Source organism: Plectropomus leopardus, chromosome 2 (genome assembly GCF_026936395.1).
Source record: "Plectropomus leopardus strain MGB_pleo_1.0 chromosome 2, ASM2693639v1, whole genome shotgun sequence".
Taxonomy (NCBI): domain Eukaryota; kingdom Metazoa; phylum Chordata; class Actinopteri; order Perciformes; family Serranidae; genus Plectropomus; species Plectropomus leopardus.
The window spans coordinates 12,610,699-12,625,457 of NC_142177.1; the positions used below are offsets into that span (position 1 = coordinate 12,610,699).

Consider the following 14,759-nt stretch of genomic DNA (forward strand, 5'->3'; position numbering starts at 1 on the left):
TTATACTTAATACTTTATACTTAACTTTATTACAATCATTGCATACAGTAGTATGGAAATACTGTCTATCAACATAAATGAGTGACATACAATTAATCCTCTGAGTTTCCACTTGAGGTAATCTGGTCCTCTGTTGTCTGTTTTGAAAGCTGCAGGTCTGCGGAGGGAAAGAATACATAGTTAATCTCAAATGTCCTCATACAGAGAATTAGGGGTTGAATGTTAAGAGTTTTGCGGGGCCAATACAGAATATTAGTAGTAAATGAGACCGATAACGGATGACTGGAACTGATATTCATTTACAATAAAATTCAAAATCTTTTTGTCAATATTTAGAATTTGGAATATAACAAACTCCAACACAAAACTTAAATACCTTTAGCAAATGTTTACTTAAATCTGAAACTTTCAACCTCATAAACAACAAGTTCCTAGCAACTTTTTTTTTCTTCATAGTCAAGTGAAAATTTAAATAAAAAAAAAAAAAAAGTAGTTTTACATGCTGACACTTTCTTTGAACTTTTTAATTTAGTAATTTTATTGCGATCATCAAAATAAAAAGCTGATCCAGATAATCGGCAAAATGCCAAATATCATCCCCAGTAATCGGCCATGCTGATAATCTGTCAAGCCCTAAAGAGAATTACATATATAAAAGGACTCACTTTGAAATATTGCAACAAACTGCCCACGAAATCATGTCTGAATTCACTGACATTGTACACAAACACTAAACACAGGACAGTTCAACCAGAAATCATGTCAAGATTATCCACAGATCTTGTGTGCATTTTCATGTATGAAGTATTTTCTTTTTACCAAAACTACACCCACCAACCATATCAAGGCGCACAGGTAAGCATGCGTCTTTGCATGAAAGAGAGGCTTGTGCTTATGGTAGCTTGAGATTTAAATATTAATGGTGTCCTCCTCAGCTGAGCTGTAATCTTAAATAGCTCAGTGGCACCATGTGAGCTAGCTGTAGATGCACGCCTTCTTCTGTGCATTGATTTGGTTGGTGGGAAAGAAAATCATTCCTACGTGAAACTGCTCACAACAAGGTCTGTAGATTATCTTAAGTAACCGCAACATGATCTCTAGAAAAAGATATTGTTGAGTTTTTCAAATGTATTTTGGGGGAATTATGAGCACCACAGGTCGAGTTCCATCTAGTTCATTATATTGTAGAGAAGGCAGACAACTCTACGGCTGATAGCTCCAACACTCTGCGACTCACACCAAAACTATCTAGACTGATAAACAGCACTACAGGTGAGAGGATTTGATTTTGGGGTGAAGTGTCCCTTTAAACTGAGAAGATTAGGGTATTGAAACAACACCAGCAACTATATTGATAATCATTTTTTTTAGCAAACACTAACTGACACTTTGAGCAAATCAAGCCTCTGAGCAAATATTTTGTTTTATAATGGATAGATATACAAAATGGTACAGTATCAAGTGAAGAGATATTTGATATGAAACAAATTCAGCCTCCTCACCTGATTCATCGTAGTCAACCCTGGTGAGGAAGAGGCCACAGGGTGGAGCAGTCATGTTTTTTGGGAAGGCAAGAGTGTCCCGGGCCTCCAAAATCTCCTTCATCTGGGGCACTGCGAGCCGCCCCAGGCCTACAGCCACCAAGGCCCCCGTCATCCTCCGCACCTTGAACATAGGGTCAAAGCAATAACTGTTTCAATATTAAATTAATGAGAATATCACAAAAATAACCGACTTTATCTCTGACATTTCAATGGCCGAACAAACATTATTTATGATCCATACTTTACAGTCATTACCAGCAGATGGTGCTGCTTACTTACAAGGAACTGCAACATATTTATAGACTTTGAGGTGAGAACATAAAGAGGAGCAAACCTGCTGATAGAGAAAAGATCTGCTCTTAAAAGTCAGCTCCAAGAATGATATCTCTCTGGAAAAAAACAAACAAAAAACTAGTGTTAGGTTTGCACATAATATAAATGTAGTGGACTAAGGCTTTAAGACATTGCCAACCCTTCCCATGAAACGTTACAGTGATAACATGAAGTCCTGAAAGCATGACAGATTACTTGGCACCATTGACTGACTGTGCCATACTAAAGAAAGGTTAAATATTGCCACAGGGGTTAAAGTGTCATTTCAGAAACAAAACAAGATCTTGAACGGCTGTCAGGGGTAATATAGCATAACTTAGTCACTTAAGGACGACTCTATAGGCAGAATGTAGATCTGAATGTTATTGACAAAACAAATCAAATCTTTTTTTTTTACAAACATGTCATGAAAGTCAGTTATTTATTTCACTGAAGAAGGCTCCTGTCTCTTGTCTATAATATGTTAAGACACGTCCCTACATTATCTCTGTTTTGCTGGATATGTCAATGCTTCCCCCCACTGTGGAGACTGAGTTGGAGGCTGATGTGACATTCATGCTCATGCCAGACATCAGATAGAGCGCGGGACTCCTCTCGTGCACAGATTTGTTTAAATGTCACAAGCTGAATGCACAACTGCAGCTTAGGCCCAACAGGATTATGTGCAATACTATAAAAAAATATGAATCTGCTTTTTTGCAATTGGACATTCAGTTTTTCAGCCCAACTCCCCCGCCCCCCCAAACTGACTGCTCAGTTCACTCTTTCACTCCCAAAATAAAAAGTCAGTCAAACAGGCACATGGGAAGAATTGGGTCAAATGCAAATTTGACTCAGCGCTTGCTGTCTGATTACATTTGACATGTAAGGAGCGCAGAGACAGATTTATACAGCAGGGCTGTTAGCTCATGAACTCACAATATGAATAGACAAAGGCTGCGTCTCATGCTGCACAGTCACACATGCATCTGTGTGTGTGTGTGTGTGTGTGTGTGTGCGCGCCTCTCCTAATTTCTTAACACAGTAATGACAGATAATGATAAAAGCAAAGCCCTCCTGTTTAGATGCACCGTTCTCACAAATCGGGCAAGAGTCTAAATGCTAACATAAGCATGCTAACATTCATAACATGATAATAATGAAACCAAAAAGATAGAATCGAGATCTTTAATTAATTAAAATAATTTAATCTCTTTGTAAAGCACTTTGGTCAGTGTTGCTTTCAAATGTGCTCCATAAATAATCTTGACTAGCAAAGCCTAAAGACGTACGCTGGCGACTCTGTCAGGTTGTGCTACAGTGGTGCTTTGAGCTAACAGCGCAATACTAACAGTGCTAACACATGCTAACATGCTCATAATGACAACGCCAACATGCTGATACTGAGCAGTCATCAGGCAGCCTCAGACTTCCCACTGATCCTAACAAAGTCTTAAAAGGCACTAAATTCATTAATGTAAGAAAGGGCCTTACTTGGTATGAAAATGTCTTAAATCTTTCAACCAAATTTCAACCTCATATTGGTGTTAGATGAAAAGTAGGGGGATCAAGCTCCAAAAATATTTAAGTCTGGGCCAAAGTTGTGGAGTCAAGCTGCTAGAATGGCTTTACAAAATGTCAATATGCAATTTGAGTGAATCATCGTGACCACTGGGGAACTGTGATGGGCATTTATGAATCTTTTTGGGCATTTTTATCAATCAAACATAAATCAATTAATTTGGAAAATAACTGACAAATTCAGATCATGAAAATAATTGCAAATTTCAGCCTTGGAAAGAAAATACATTCAAAGTAGAAAGATGCTTAGTGTTCAGTGTGTTTTAAAGTGCAAGGCAAGTATCGAAGAATGTGAGAACGTGTTTCCTGAAATACCAGTTCACATTACTTAGAATACAACCAAAACAATAACCCACATCGTGTACTCATCACAAGGTGTCTGAATGTTTTCTGCCAGTTAACAGCAGCTTTAAATTTACAATAAATCCCAACCAGAAGCGAACAAACTCTTACAGCCAACACAAAGTTCTGAAATGGAGCATTTTTTTTACTTATTTATGACAGTGACTTTGGAAAATATTTTTTTCCACATCTAGCAGAGACCACAGAAATCAGCTTCACATACCACAGCTCCTTGTTTTAGAATTAAAAATTTAGTTCAACCTTTTGCTTTTCAACAATTCACTGCTAGGTTTCTTTTCATTTTTACCACTGTTACTTAGAATAGAAACCCTCATCAAAAAATAAACATGCAGCTCGACTGCTGGCTTTCATTCATGATAATTCTGCAGAGAATAAAAAAAAGAGAGACAAGGCTTCTGTTGGGTGAAATTGTAACCATGGAGACAGATCTGTAACCCTGATGCTCACAGCTTGTTAATGCAGCCCATGCGTTGGGGTTAAGGGACTATGTGACATTTACTCTGAGAACTGCTAACAGTCTGCCCATGTCCATATTGTGCACCATATTTTCAGGGCAAATAATTAATGCCCATGGAAGCGGTAAGTTGGCATGCAGAGTGACCCCTGTGGAGGTGTAATCTCCCAGAGCCCACATAGCCCCCCTCCCCCCCCTACATGACACACAATCACAAATACACACACATACACACTTTCACCTGTATGATTTTAAAGTCACAGCCTGACATAAGTTTTCCTACAACAGTAAGCAATACTTCCTATGATGCACCTTTTGTTACACCACTTTTTTTTCAAACAGAAAAAAATTAGTTTTGGGTCCACATCAAAGTCTGCCTGACCTGCAATTCACCTAAATATCACATAAAACACGCCACGGAGTCTGACTGAAGCTTGAAAGGGAAATTTTTAAAGCTGTACATGCAGCATTGGCTGAGTAGAGTGACTCTAAATGATTCAAAACTTTGCCCCGCATCTTAAGCATCAGTTGATGCAAGACTGAGAAACACATGATTGATCTTTTCAGAAGTGGAAAGGCATTCATGCATCATTTCTTTTTTTCTTGGCATTTTTGTCCAATTTGGAATAATTAGTTACCCTGTTGTTAATGCTAACTCCACTGTTGGCCTGAGGAGGCTGCGAGAAAAATGTGCGCTGTGACAGCCTGCTGCTTCTTTTCATCTGCCAGCAATGAGCTTTCCTGGGAGGGCACTTTGGGCTCAGGGAGTTCATACTATCCTACATTTAACCAAGTTAAATTAAAGTTAAAAGTGACCTCCTCTACACTCTCGACAAGAAAGCAAATACCTGTAAAAGGTCAAATGTTGAACAAATACAATTTTGAATTTGTGAAGCTTTCTAAAATATTGTCATTATTTGATCTTTAATGAACAGTATGTAAGATTTAGGAGGTTTTAGGGGAATTGGGTGGAAATTAAACAGTCCTTTGTTTTAGTGGTGAAATTATGGTGTTTAACAGCCAACTGCAGTAGTTTTTTTAGGAAAGGATTTTTTAAAAAAAGGACACATAATTAGAATATCTTCAGTATTTAAGAGGGTTTTATTTTACCAGGAGCCGAATTATCCATAGAGGTCTCTTCCTCTCCAAAACGAATAGATAGTTTAAAACCATAAAAACACATGAGGCAATTTCATGTTAAAATGTTTTCCTAATGCTCTCACTGTGGAGGGGCTGTTTACTACAGGGGCAGTTACCAAACGCGAAAAGTCAAATGGCCCTATATGACTAGTTAGCCAGTTCTGGGCTACTCTAAAAACATGGGGGTGCCCTAGATCAATGTATTATTGTTTACTTAGCACATGCGCTGACTGCTTGTAGCCAATGTGATCGGTCTGCCTGAATATAAACAGCCAACCTCTGGAAGTGTGCCTGAGCGCAGGAGACTCCTGGCTGTATGGTGACCATATCCAGCGTCTTTACAGGGTTTCTAAAAGATATATCGGAGTTCACGGCTCTGAAGGTGCTGAAGTCTTGAGTCCCAACCAGCAGGGTTGCAGCCTCGTGCATGGCGGCCACGTCCAACTCCCTGTTGAGAGACAGAAACAGGAGACTTATTTCTTCAATGGCATAAGCAGCTGAGCTCAACAAGTCTTACATCAGCTTTTGCAGCATCTTTGTGATAATGGAACTTGGCCTAAAAGTGACCTGCCTGAACAGCGAGGTTAAGCAGCTGGGAAGTGGCGTACACATTAAATGCGACAGGTCATCAGGCCTCCATGTTACTGCTTTCAGAAGTGGAATAATTTATCGGTTGACTTATATAATGTGAACTTTTCTGACGCCACGTGAGAGAGCAGTGCATGTCGACAACCGGCTCATTTGAGGGAGAGAGTGAGAGTGGACCCGGTGCTCCGGCTCTCTACAGTCTCATGCTTCTGTCACTGCTTAAATATGATCTGACAGAAAGCGAGAGAGCAAGGGAGAGATACAGCGAGCGGGGAAATGGAGGAGTGTGCTGAGTGGCTCACTAATTAAAATCTTAATGCATCAGTTTAAAACCCTGAACATGAGAGTCATGAATGAAGATTTGGTGCTGCAAAAAATGACAGCTGATTTATTCTTGAGTTGAGTGTCTTTTAAAAAAAACAAAACAAAACAGATAGATCCATGCCAGATCAAGTCGGTCTACAATTCATCCTTTCATAATTTAGTGATGAAACTTTGAAAGGAGTGTTGAAAAATGGTGCACAGTTGAGACTGCACTTGTCTGATGACTGAAGCATCAATGTGGTATAAAACATAACTCAGTTATTCAACATTTATTTTTTAATTTTTTTCGTACATATTTCCAGTGAACAATATGACTTCAACGCTGCAACATATCATCATGCATTGCGGTTCTGCCGTTACACCTGACAGTTTTTCTCTGTGCTGTGTAAAAGGTGTCGTCCATCTATTTGAATAATAATTAGTCTTTTTTGCTTTTGATAAATTGAATGTATCTATCTTATTTTTTTTCTCATAATTGTTATGATTTTATCTATTTATTAGTGGAGATTGTTGTCGGTTGTCCTACAGAGAATTGATCTTCAAAACATCTAAGTAAATCATTGAGCCATCATGTCAAATATTCTTCAGTTCTACCTTCTTTAATGTGAGCATTTCCTGCTTTTCTCTTAGTTATATCGCTTTAATTTTAATATCCTCAGACAACTACCTTTGGCTTTGGGAGAATAAGACAGTATTTCTTGCTGCCCCTGACAGGCATCCATCGTCAGTTAGAATTTTTCAAAAGCTGGGAATGTTCTCAGGATTGTTTATATTTCTGTTATGTGAATATACATCCTAAAGAAAAATGAAATATGAGAACGTGTGAAGAGGTTGCTTTCACTGTGCAATTTATTTTTTGCTTTCTTTGTTGCAATTTATGCAACAAAGAAAGGATTGCACTTGTGCTAAGAAATGCAAGATTTCAAGACTAAACTGAACTTTCAAATGAACAGTGGAGATTTATACTTTTTGCAGTGGGAGATGGGTGTGTGTGTATGTATGTGTGTGTGATGATGAGAGAGAGGCAGATCAAAGAGAGAGTGGAGAGAGGCTGCTGAGGCAGAGACGCTCAGGGGTGGAAGGATGTGTAGTGGAGAAAGGAGAAGGGTAGGAGAGGGAGAGAGAGTGAAAAAAAAAACACAGTCAGGGTAATGTGCGTGGGTGTTGTTCTGCATGCGTATAAGCCCGCAGCTTATCTTGCCCTACTTTTCCCCAAAAAAAGTGAAGAGAGAGACGCAGACAAATGCTCATATGTATGTTCTCTGAAATGTGTTTCTTCACGCTCCCTCCTTACAATCACAGCTAGAGGAACATCGTCTAAGCCATGAAGCCCTCGCCATTTCATTGGTTTCTTTCTCTCTTTCTGTGCTCAGTCCATCCTCATCCCCGTCTCCTTTCTCTCCCCGCCTCTCTTTTTTTTGTTTTTGAAATGTCAGTTCAGATAAAAACACTTTGTTTGACTAGCCCTAATTTGCAGTTCCGGCGTGGTACGTGTGGATTATTCATGTGTTTAACGTGCCATTGTTTCTGCAAGGCTTGGCATGAGCTTACTGAGGGCGTATCTGTGGCGTGTGCTTGTGTGCATGCATGTGTGGGAGTGTGTGTCTGTGTGTGTGTCTGGACCTACTTGTTAGATTGTGTCTGAGCTCAATTTTTTATTTCTTAAGGGAAATCATGAAATACACTGATAATGGGCGAAAAGACAGTGAATGAAGGCAGAGGTGGTGTGTAAAGGGGGGTAACTCACGTTTTGTGGAGTTCCCAGCATAGCTTGCAGTCTGTGAGGGGAAGCAGACCTCTGTTCGGGACTCCCAGGGCGATCCGGTAGACGTAAGTCCGAGACTGGGCACGGAAACGGGCATGGAAGTCATCAGGCACGCGGATGGCACGGTTGATCCTGGCAGAGTGACAAAAGAGCAGTTGGAGTGAAAGCTTACATCCATTTAGGCCTAAAAGATTGCAGACTTGACTTTTATACTGTGCCATTATTAATGTGCTGAGATTTCTTCAAAAATCACATAAAATAACACTAAACATTTAAATACTGGTGGATTTTTAGACAAAAACTTAACAACCAGACATTATCACTCCTTCCTCAGACTGAAGCAGATGGTGTTAATTCTCTCACTGCCAAAAAGAAAAACTGTGCACAAGTCATTGTCCAAAATGCCAGCGTTGCAGCTTTTTACACAAAAGCATGCCCGTAGCTGAAGTCCTAAAAGGGCTGCCAAGAACCCCAAAGAGCCAAGTGCTTATGCTCACACAGTTAGCATCACAACAGACTGAGAGGCTGGAGCCCTTTGATGTGACTTCAGCAGGGGCACACTTCCTGTGTATCTGCACACAGGCAGGGACGGATCATGTCATAACTCAGACGCAGTCAAACAAAAGTTCCTTTTAGGATTAAATCAACCAGTGTGGATCAGTTCACGAGTGTGTGACATCTTAAAGTAGGCTGAAGAATGTAACTGGCATCTCTGATTAGAGTTGTGTACGTGTAATTGAATCCACGTACTGAAACAATGAAACCCATTGTGTTGTTTAATAAAACTACAAAGAATTTGACCGAAAAACGGTTTGAGAATATTTGGCTGTGCTGTTAACTTTTCCAGCTGCTTGAGCTCTTGTGATAATTGAGTGTGAGTGATTGAATGGGAGTTCCCATTATAGATGGTGCAACAGAAATCAACATACTGGCAGCTTTTATGGACATCAGTGGCTGCTAATAAGTTAAATGGCATTTGGCAAATCATTCCTTCTTTGCTGCATAAAATGTCACTATGTTTTCAATCAAATGAAATCAATTGCACCATATTGAAACTCTTACCAATCAGTAAAAAGCCTAAAAAATGAAATTTATAGTACATGATAATGCTATACTAAAAATGGATGTGAATCTAAAGCCAATCAATCTCCATTGACCTCAATATTAAAATCCCCAACTTCACAGCAGAAATAAACATGTTCACAGCCTGGTACAAAACATGGTTTTGGTCTCTTTAGCTAATTTCAACATTTACATTTCATTAAGGGCCGAAGTTGTGCATGTTCAAAGGCAGGGGCACTTGAATGAGAGGCTGTGTGCGAGGCGTCACTGCAGTCTGTCAGTCAGATCCACCCCTCACTCCTCCAAAGGGCCAAATTCTCGCTCACTTAAAGCTCCAAAAGGCCAAGATGGTGACAGCCAAAATGTTAGTCTCGTGAATTCAAACTGGCAGTCAACAAACCGATGGGTGATGTCACAGTAGCTACTACAGCATTATCAGAGGTAGCCGCTGTGTGAGTGCAGAGCGGCGGCGATTAGCTAGCCAGTGGGACACACACAGAGACTTGTGGCCAGACCATCTACTTCCACACTGGACAGAGAAGCTCAGATTACAACACACACAGAGTGTGACTTTATTCTCTGCCCATTACAACATTACTCCACATTAACTTTGCTGCTTATTAATGCTATGATCTCGTATACAGCACCCTTAAATCTAAAAAGTATATATAGTCTCAAGGGTTCCAGGTAAGGTAGAGGGGGATCAGGGTTGCTATTGTTGCAGCATTTTCTTTTAAATATGAACCATATTGCACCCGAGCAACATAGCACACAACCGTCTTTTAATAGCTGTTTTAATTATCATTCTTCATGTCTTCATAGCTGATAAAGAAATCAAAATGCCACACTCCTCCCCTCCGGTACTACATCTGTATACTGCAAGAACAAAGAGCTACGTGCAGCTGTGCCAATGTGAATATGACTGCACAGAACACACCAGCACCCTGTAGTGTTTGTCCACACACGCCTGTGCATGCACAAAGAGTATGCATTCATGCATGCATGTGTTAGAGAAAACGGGAGGTGACGAGGGCTTGCTGTGTGTTAGCATGTGTGAGTATATGGAACAATGAGAACAATGCCCACATATACACATCCCATGCATGCGCACATGCGACTCCTTTTCTGTACACAGCAGTGCATGTATAGTCTGTGTGTATGTGTGTGTGTTGGTGCACAGTCAGAGAAACTAGGTTACGTTTCCAGGGGAGGAGATTTGGTGCGACACGTGGCAGAGGAAACCCTTGCGTCTGCCTTCAGCGCCTGTTCCGATGTGAAATGACAACCTTTTGCCTGCCCCCCAAACCACACACACACACACACACACACACACACACACACACACACAAACACCGCATGCACATCAAATTTTCATAAGCAGTGTACAAAGCATGGCCTCACACATTTGGGAACTGGGGCATTGTTTGGCATGGCACCATTTTGCTACTCAGCAGTTTCCCCATATGGGAAAAGGGCCGCTCATTTTAGGCTAATTGAGGCCTTTTTTTCGCAGCAGCACAAAAAACAAGTGAACACTGACTGGAGAGGTTGTTTTTTATTTATTTTTTTTTTTTTACAGTGTGCAAGTCTGTGTTTAAATCTTGTTTTGGCACTTTATCTCAGGAGGCAGCAGACCAAAGCTGCGAGCTGGGAGCCGTATTCTGGTTGTTGTTATAACAAAACCTTTTTTTGGTCACCTCTTTCATCCAACTGAGATGTGAAAAGGCGCTTCGGGGTGCCAGATCTGACAATGTGCTTCTTATGACCGACCTAAAATGAAAACTTCTATCCACTCTGAACATAACATGTGTTTGAACATTACGGCTGGTTGAATATTTTGGCACTGTGTATATAAGGTAGATCTGAGGCCAAAAATAATTCTGTTTTATGAAGCTTCTGAGAACAACAGTGTGTTTATACTGTATATTTCTCAGCAGGTTTCACATTCTAATCAACACAGTGATTTCCATTTAGCTAGAGTGTATCCATGTCTGTGTGTGTGTGTGTGTGTGTGTGTGTGTGTGTGTGTGTGTGTGTATTAATGGATGCTATAGACCAAAAAGCAGAGCAGGGATAATCCTTTCTAACCTTCTCTCTGCAGGTTTAGGGATTAGCAGGATGCCGGGAGCTCCCCTTTCCTCCCCTTTCTCCTCTCTTTCCCAAATGGCTCGTTCTGTTTCACACTCTCACTCCTCCGTCTTAATTCAGTGTGTGTCAATATCCGTTTGGTGCTCTTACTTTGTCCTCCGTTACCCCTTTATTCCTTGCTTATCTGTGCCTCCATTTCTCTCTCTCTCTCTCTTTTGTCCTTCCCTGTCTGTCTTTGCTTCGCTCTCAGACAAAAAGCTGCTGTCTAAATATCACAAAGTGTCACAGCAGTCTAAAGCAAAGTTGTCATGAGAAAGTGAAAGCTTGAAGTCATGCAACGATGTGTGATGAAGGGATTAAAACGAGGAGGAGACAAAAAGCGCATTGAGAAATGAATAGGGAAGATGGGACACAATAACCAGGACTTGAAATACTGCCATGTAACATATGCTGCTCTTTTTTAAATGCTCAACAGGTGAACTTATAGCATTTCACCATATGTATGTGTGTGTGTGTGTGTGTGTGTGTGTGTATATGCTGGAGTTGATATTACGAAAGCACAGATCTACTGTCATTTGTTATTTATGTGCGTGCCGTCTGGTGATGCATGCATTGTTGCATGCATATCCGACTCAAACAGAAGGGGTCTTTGTACATTTAATCGTCACTTTTCTGGACAATCTGATTGACTTCACACTTGCCCGGTGTATTTCCTAGAACTCGAGGGAAGTGTGAGCTCTTGAGATCTATGCACCATGTTTATTAGAAATGCATTATGTAGATACTGTGTAGCATATTGAGAGGGGACCCTATTAACTGTTATGCAGCTGAACTGCATTCTGGGTAGCGCTTGCTTCTGTTGCTTGCTACAATACATTTCATTCTATGTATTTCATTTATTTATTCGCACAATTAAAAATAGTAACAGGTTGAAAAGAATACAGAAAAACAGGTGCCAGAGAGTTTATAAAAATACCTCACCAAAGGTAATGCAATAAATCACAAGTAATGCAATAAATGATAGTACTTTGATATAAGCAATATACAATGGGGTCATCATTAAACTGCAAAAAGATCAAGACAAATAATGAGTGTCTGCATGTGTATGTGTGAGTGTGTATGCACACTTGCAGGTGCACATGTCGCATAATTAGACTGTGGGTTACAATATACTAATGAGGGCTATTAGGGGGCTTGATTCATCAGGCTGGCCCCCAGTTCACGTTTGAAGTTGTAATGACATGATGATGTTTTGGTGATATGCAGGTAGGCATTCCACAGCAAGGAACCTCTAAAAGTGAATGAGAATTGGCTATGTGTGGTACAGCAAAAACAAGGACAGAAGAAGAGACCAGGAGTGTGTTGTTCATGCAATCACTTGAGTTATGAAAAAATAAAGTTATTGGGATAAATCTTCACATGTCACAATTTAGGATTTCAGGTGATTGTGGCAAGGGAATGTGAAAATATGTCCTCATTTAGACTCACCTGATCCTCTCACATTTGAGGTAATGATTAAGAGCCTCAACAATAGTGTCTTCAGGGAATGGCATCCTATTGTTCCTGCGTTGGAGGTCGAAGTGGGCGGAGTTAGAGAAGGCATGGACACCTTTGTCTGTCCGGCTGGAGAGTGACAGGTGCACTGGGTTGACGGGCATCAGGTTCCTTATGGCATCCTGCACACAGACAGAGAGAGTCACTCATATCTTACCGCAAATCAGATAAGTTACATCAATACCTTCCCTAACATTCAAAGAATAAAAAGTATGTTAAGGTTGGCCGTGTCGTCTACAACATCTAAGCACTCTGTTAACACTTTGACAACATTTACATTATACAAAACACAACAGACACAAAACATAAAAAATCATGCTTATTGTGGTTAATAGTGCACTTTGCTATAAAATACTTTTTTCATGATCAAGTTCAGTCGCATGCGAGCAAACTTGTTTTGACAAATAAATTCAAAACTTAAAAGCATTTATGATTTTTGTTCATTTATTTTATTGCTCTGTTGTTAAAATGACATTATATTTTGTGAAGTGTGCTGTCAAAAAGTCTCTATGAAATCACCTGACCAGCCTGAGGCGAGGAGGATAAAGTAAACGCTTCTGCCTCTGAAGACGCCTCCTCTCTCAGGGTGCAACCACTTCCCTCTAATGAGAGTCTATATAAGCTGCTTTCCTCTTTCACCTGTGCTTTTGCCAGGCCGATATGATGTGTGAGTCATGTAAGTTTGTATTTTTATTTTTGATTAACCTTGTAACAGCACACTATTTGGTGTTTGATCTGTTGTTAATATGTTTTTTTTCTGTCACTGCAGAAACCACATATATATTCAGCTGAAAATTAGTGAAAGAAACCTGCTTTAAAATAAATTTCTCTTCTGTTTCAACACCTGCTGCCTGCATCTCCTGCCTTTTTTGTGACTTGCAAAATGATGATTGGCAACAATTGGTCCCACCTGTTTACATTACATTAATTTCAGTTAGGTGTATCTAATAAACTGGTAACTGGGTGTAATTCACTCAGCATATGATATGGTACCTATTGCACATCCTGCCTGTATGTTTTGTGGTATCCGTATGACAAACTGATGTTGCAAACGAGGACAAAAAGTAAAACTTACCTCCAAGTAGTTCTGAATCCCTTTAACCTCACAATTTTGGGGCACTTTCGCTGCACCCCTGCAGACAAAAAAATGATCAAATAATAAGGAAATAAATAACCATCTTAAGTTAAAACCAGTTATCCTGCATTATCACCTACCCGTATTTTGTTCCAATGTATTGAAAGAAGATGAGATAACGCGCGTTGTGCATAGTCCTTCCAAGTGTTTATGACACTTACTAACAAACTGTTCACGTTTACATGAGTGACACGTTTGACGTACACACCGCGTCCATGGTTGATTATAAGCACTGGGAGTCACTGAGGACTTTTACAAACTCCCGGTGAAGGACGTTGTGTTTCTGGACTGACCAACATGCGACAAACTACAGCGGAGAAAACACAGGGGCGCGAGCGTCAACACGAGCGTCAGCAGTGTTTTGTAGTCCGGAAGAACACTGAAGTCGCAGCGCCTCCGCTGATGTATTTAAAAAAAGCAGGTAAATATTTCACTTCAAATAGTATTTTGTTCTTAAAATCGTCTCGACAAAACAACCTGCATATGCGCATTTTATCAAGTTGACACACTGACATTCAACATTACCTACGAGCTAAACGACAGACGGACATCCCGCCTCTGGCCATCTATGATCACGCGCCAACCTGTGCAAAATGCGTTTTGTACCAGTGCCCTTTCAGAAATGTGTCATCTGTGGTCACTGCATGCAATATAAATGTTTACATTTGTTTTAAATATGTAGCTTTAGATGAAACGTTTTCTTGTTGATGTCCGAACGTGGCCTCGGCAGCCATGCCGGTCCCTTTTTTAATGCGTCATAATCCACAGAGGGGGCGTGTGTCGGCGTCAAATAGCCGCAACGCCTTGAAAACCATTGAGATCAGAGACTACAAATGTTGTGGAGATGGG

General features: G+C 40.3%; 1 protein-coding gene across 1 annotated transcript; it reads right to left on the bottom strand.

Annotated features, from left to right (window-relative positions):
* Positions 1–10: 10 nt before the first annotated feature.
* On the bottom strand, positions 11–14,676 carry pusl1 (pseudouridine synthase like 1). Its single transcript, XM_042501157.2, has 8 exons — positions 13,991–14,676; positions 13,851–13,908; positions 12,710–12,897; positions 8,054–8,203; positions 5,672–5,842; positions 1,879–1,933; positions 1,503–1,665; positions 11–157 (listed from the first exon to the last, which is right to left on the bottom strand). The coding sequence occupies exons 1-8, from the start codon at positions 14,041–14,043 to the stop codon at positions 93–95; spliced, it is 903 nt and encodes a 300-aa protein (XP_042357091.1). The 5' UTR covers positions 14,044–14,676; the 3' UTR covers positions 11–92.
* Between the last annotated feature and the right edge of the window lie 83 nt (positions 14,677–14,759).

Excerpts from the sequence above, each read along its gene's own strand:
- pusl1 (XM_042501157.2), bottom strand. The coding sequence starts at position 14,043 with ATGCACAACGCGCGTTATCTCATCTTCTTTCAATACATTGGAACAAAA. Across the intron at positions 5,843-8,053 it reads TGCTGGGAACTCCACAAAAC|GGAGTTGGACGTGGCCGCCA; the intron begins GTGAGTTACCCC and ends GTCTCTCAACAG. Across the intron at positions 158-1,502 it reads GGTTGACTACGATGAATCAG|ACCTGCAGCTTTCAAAACAG; the intron begins GTGAGGAGGCTG and ends TTCCCTCCGCAG.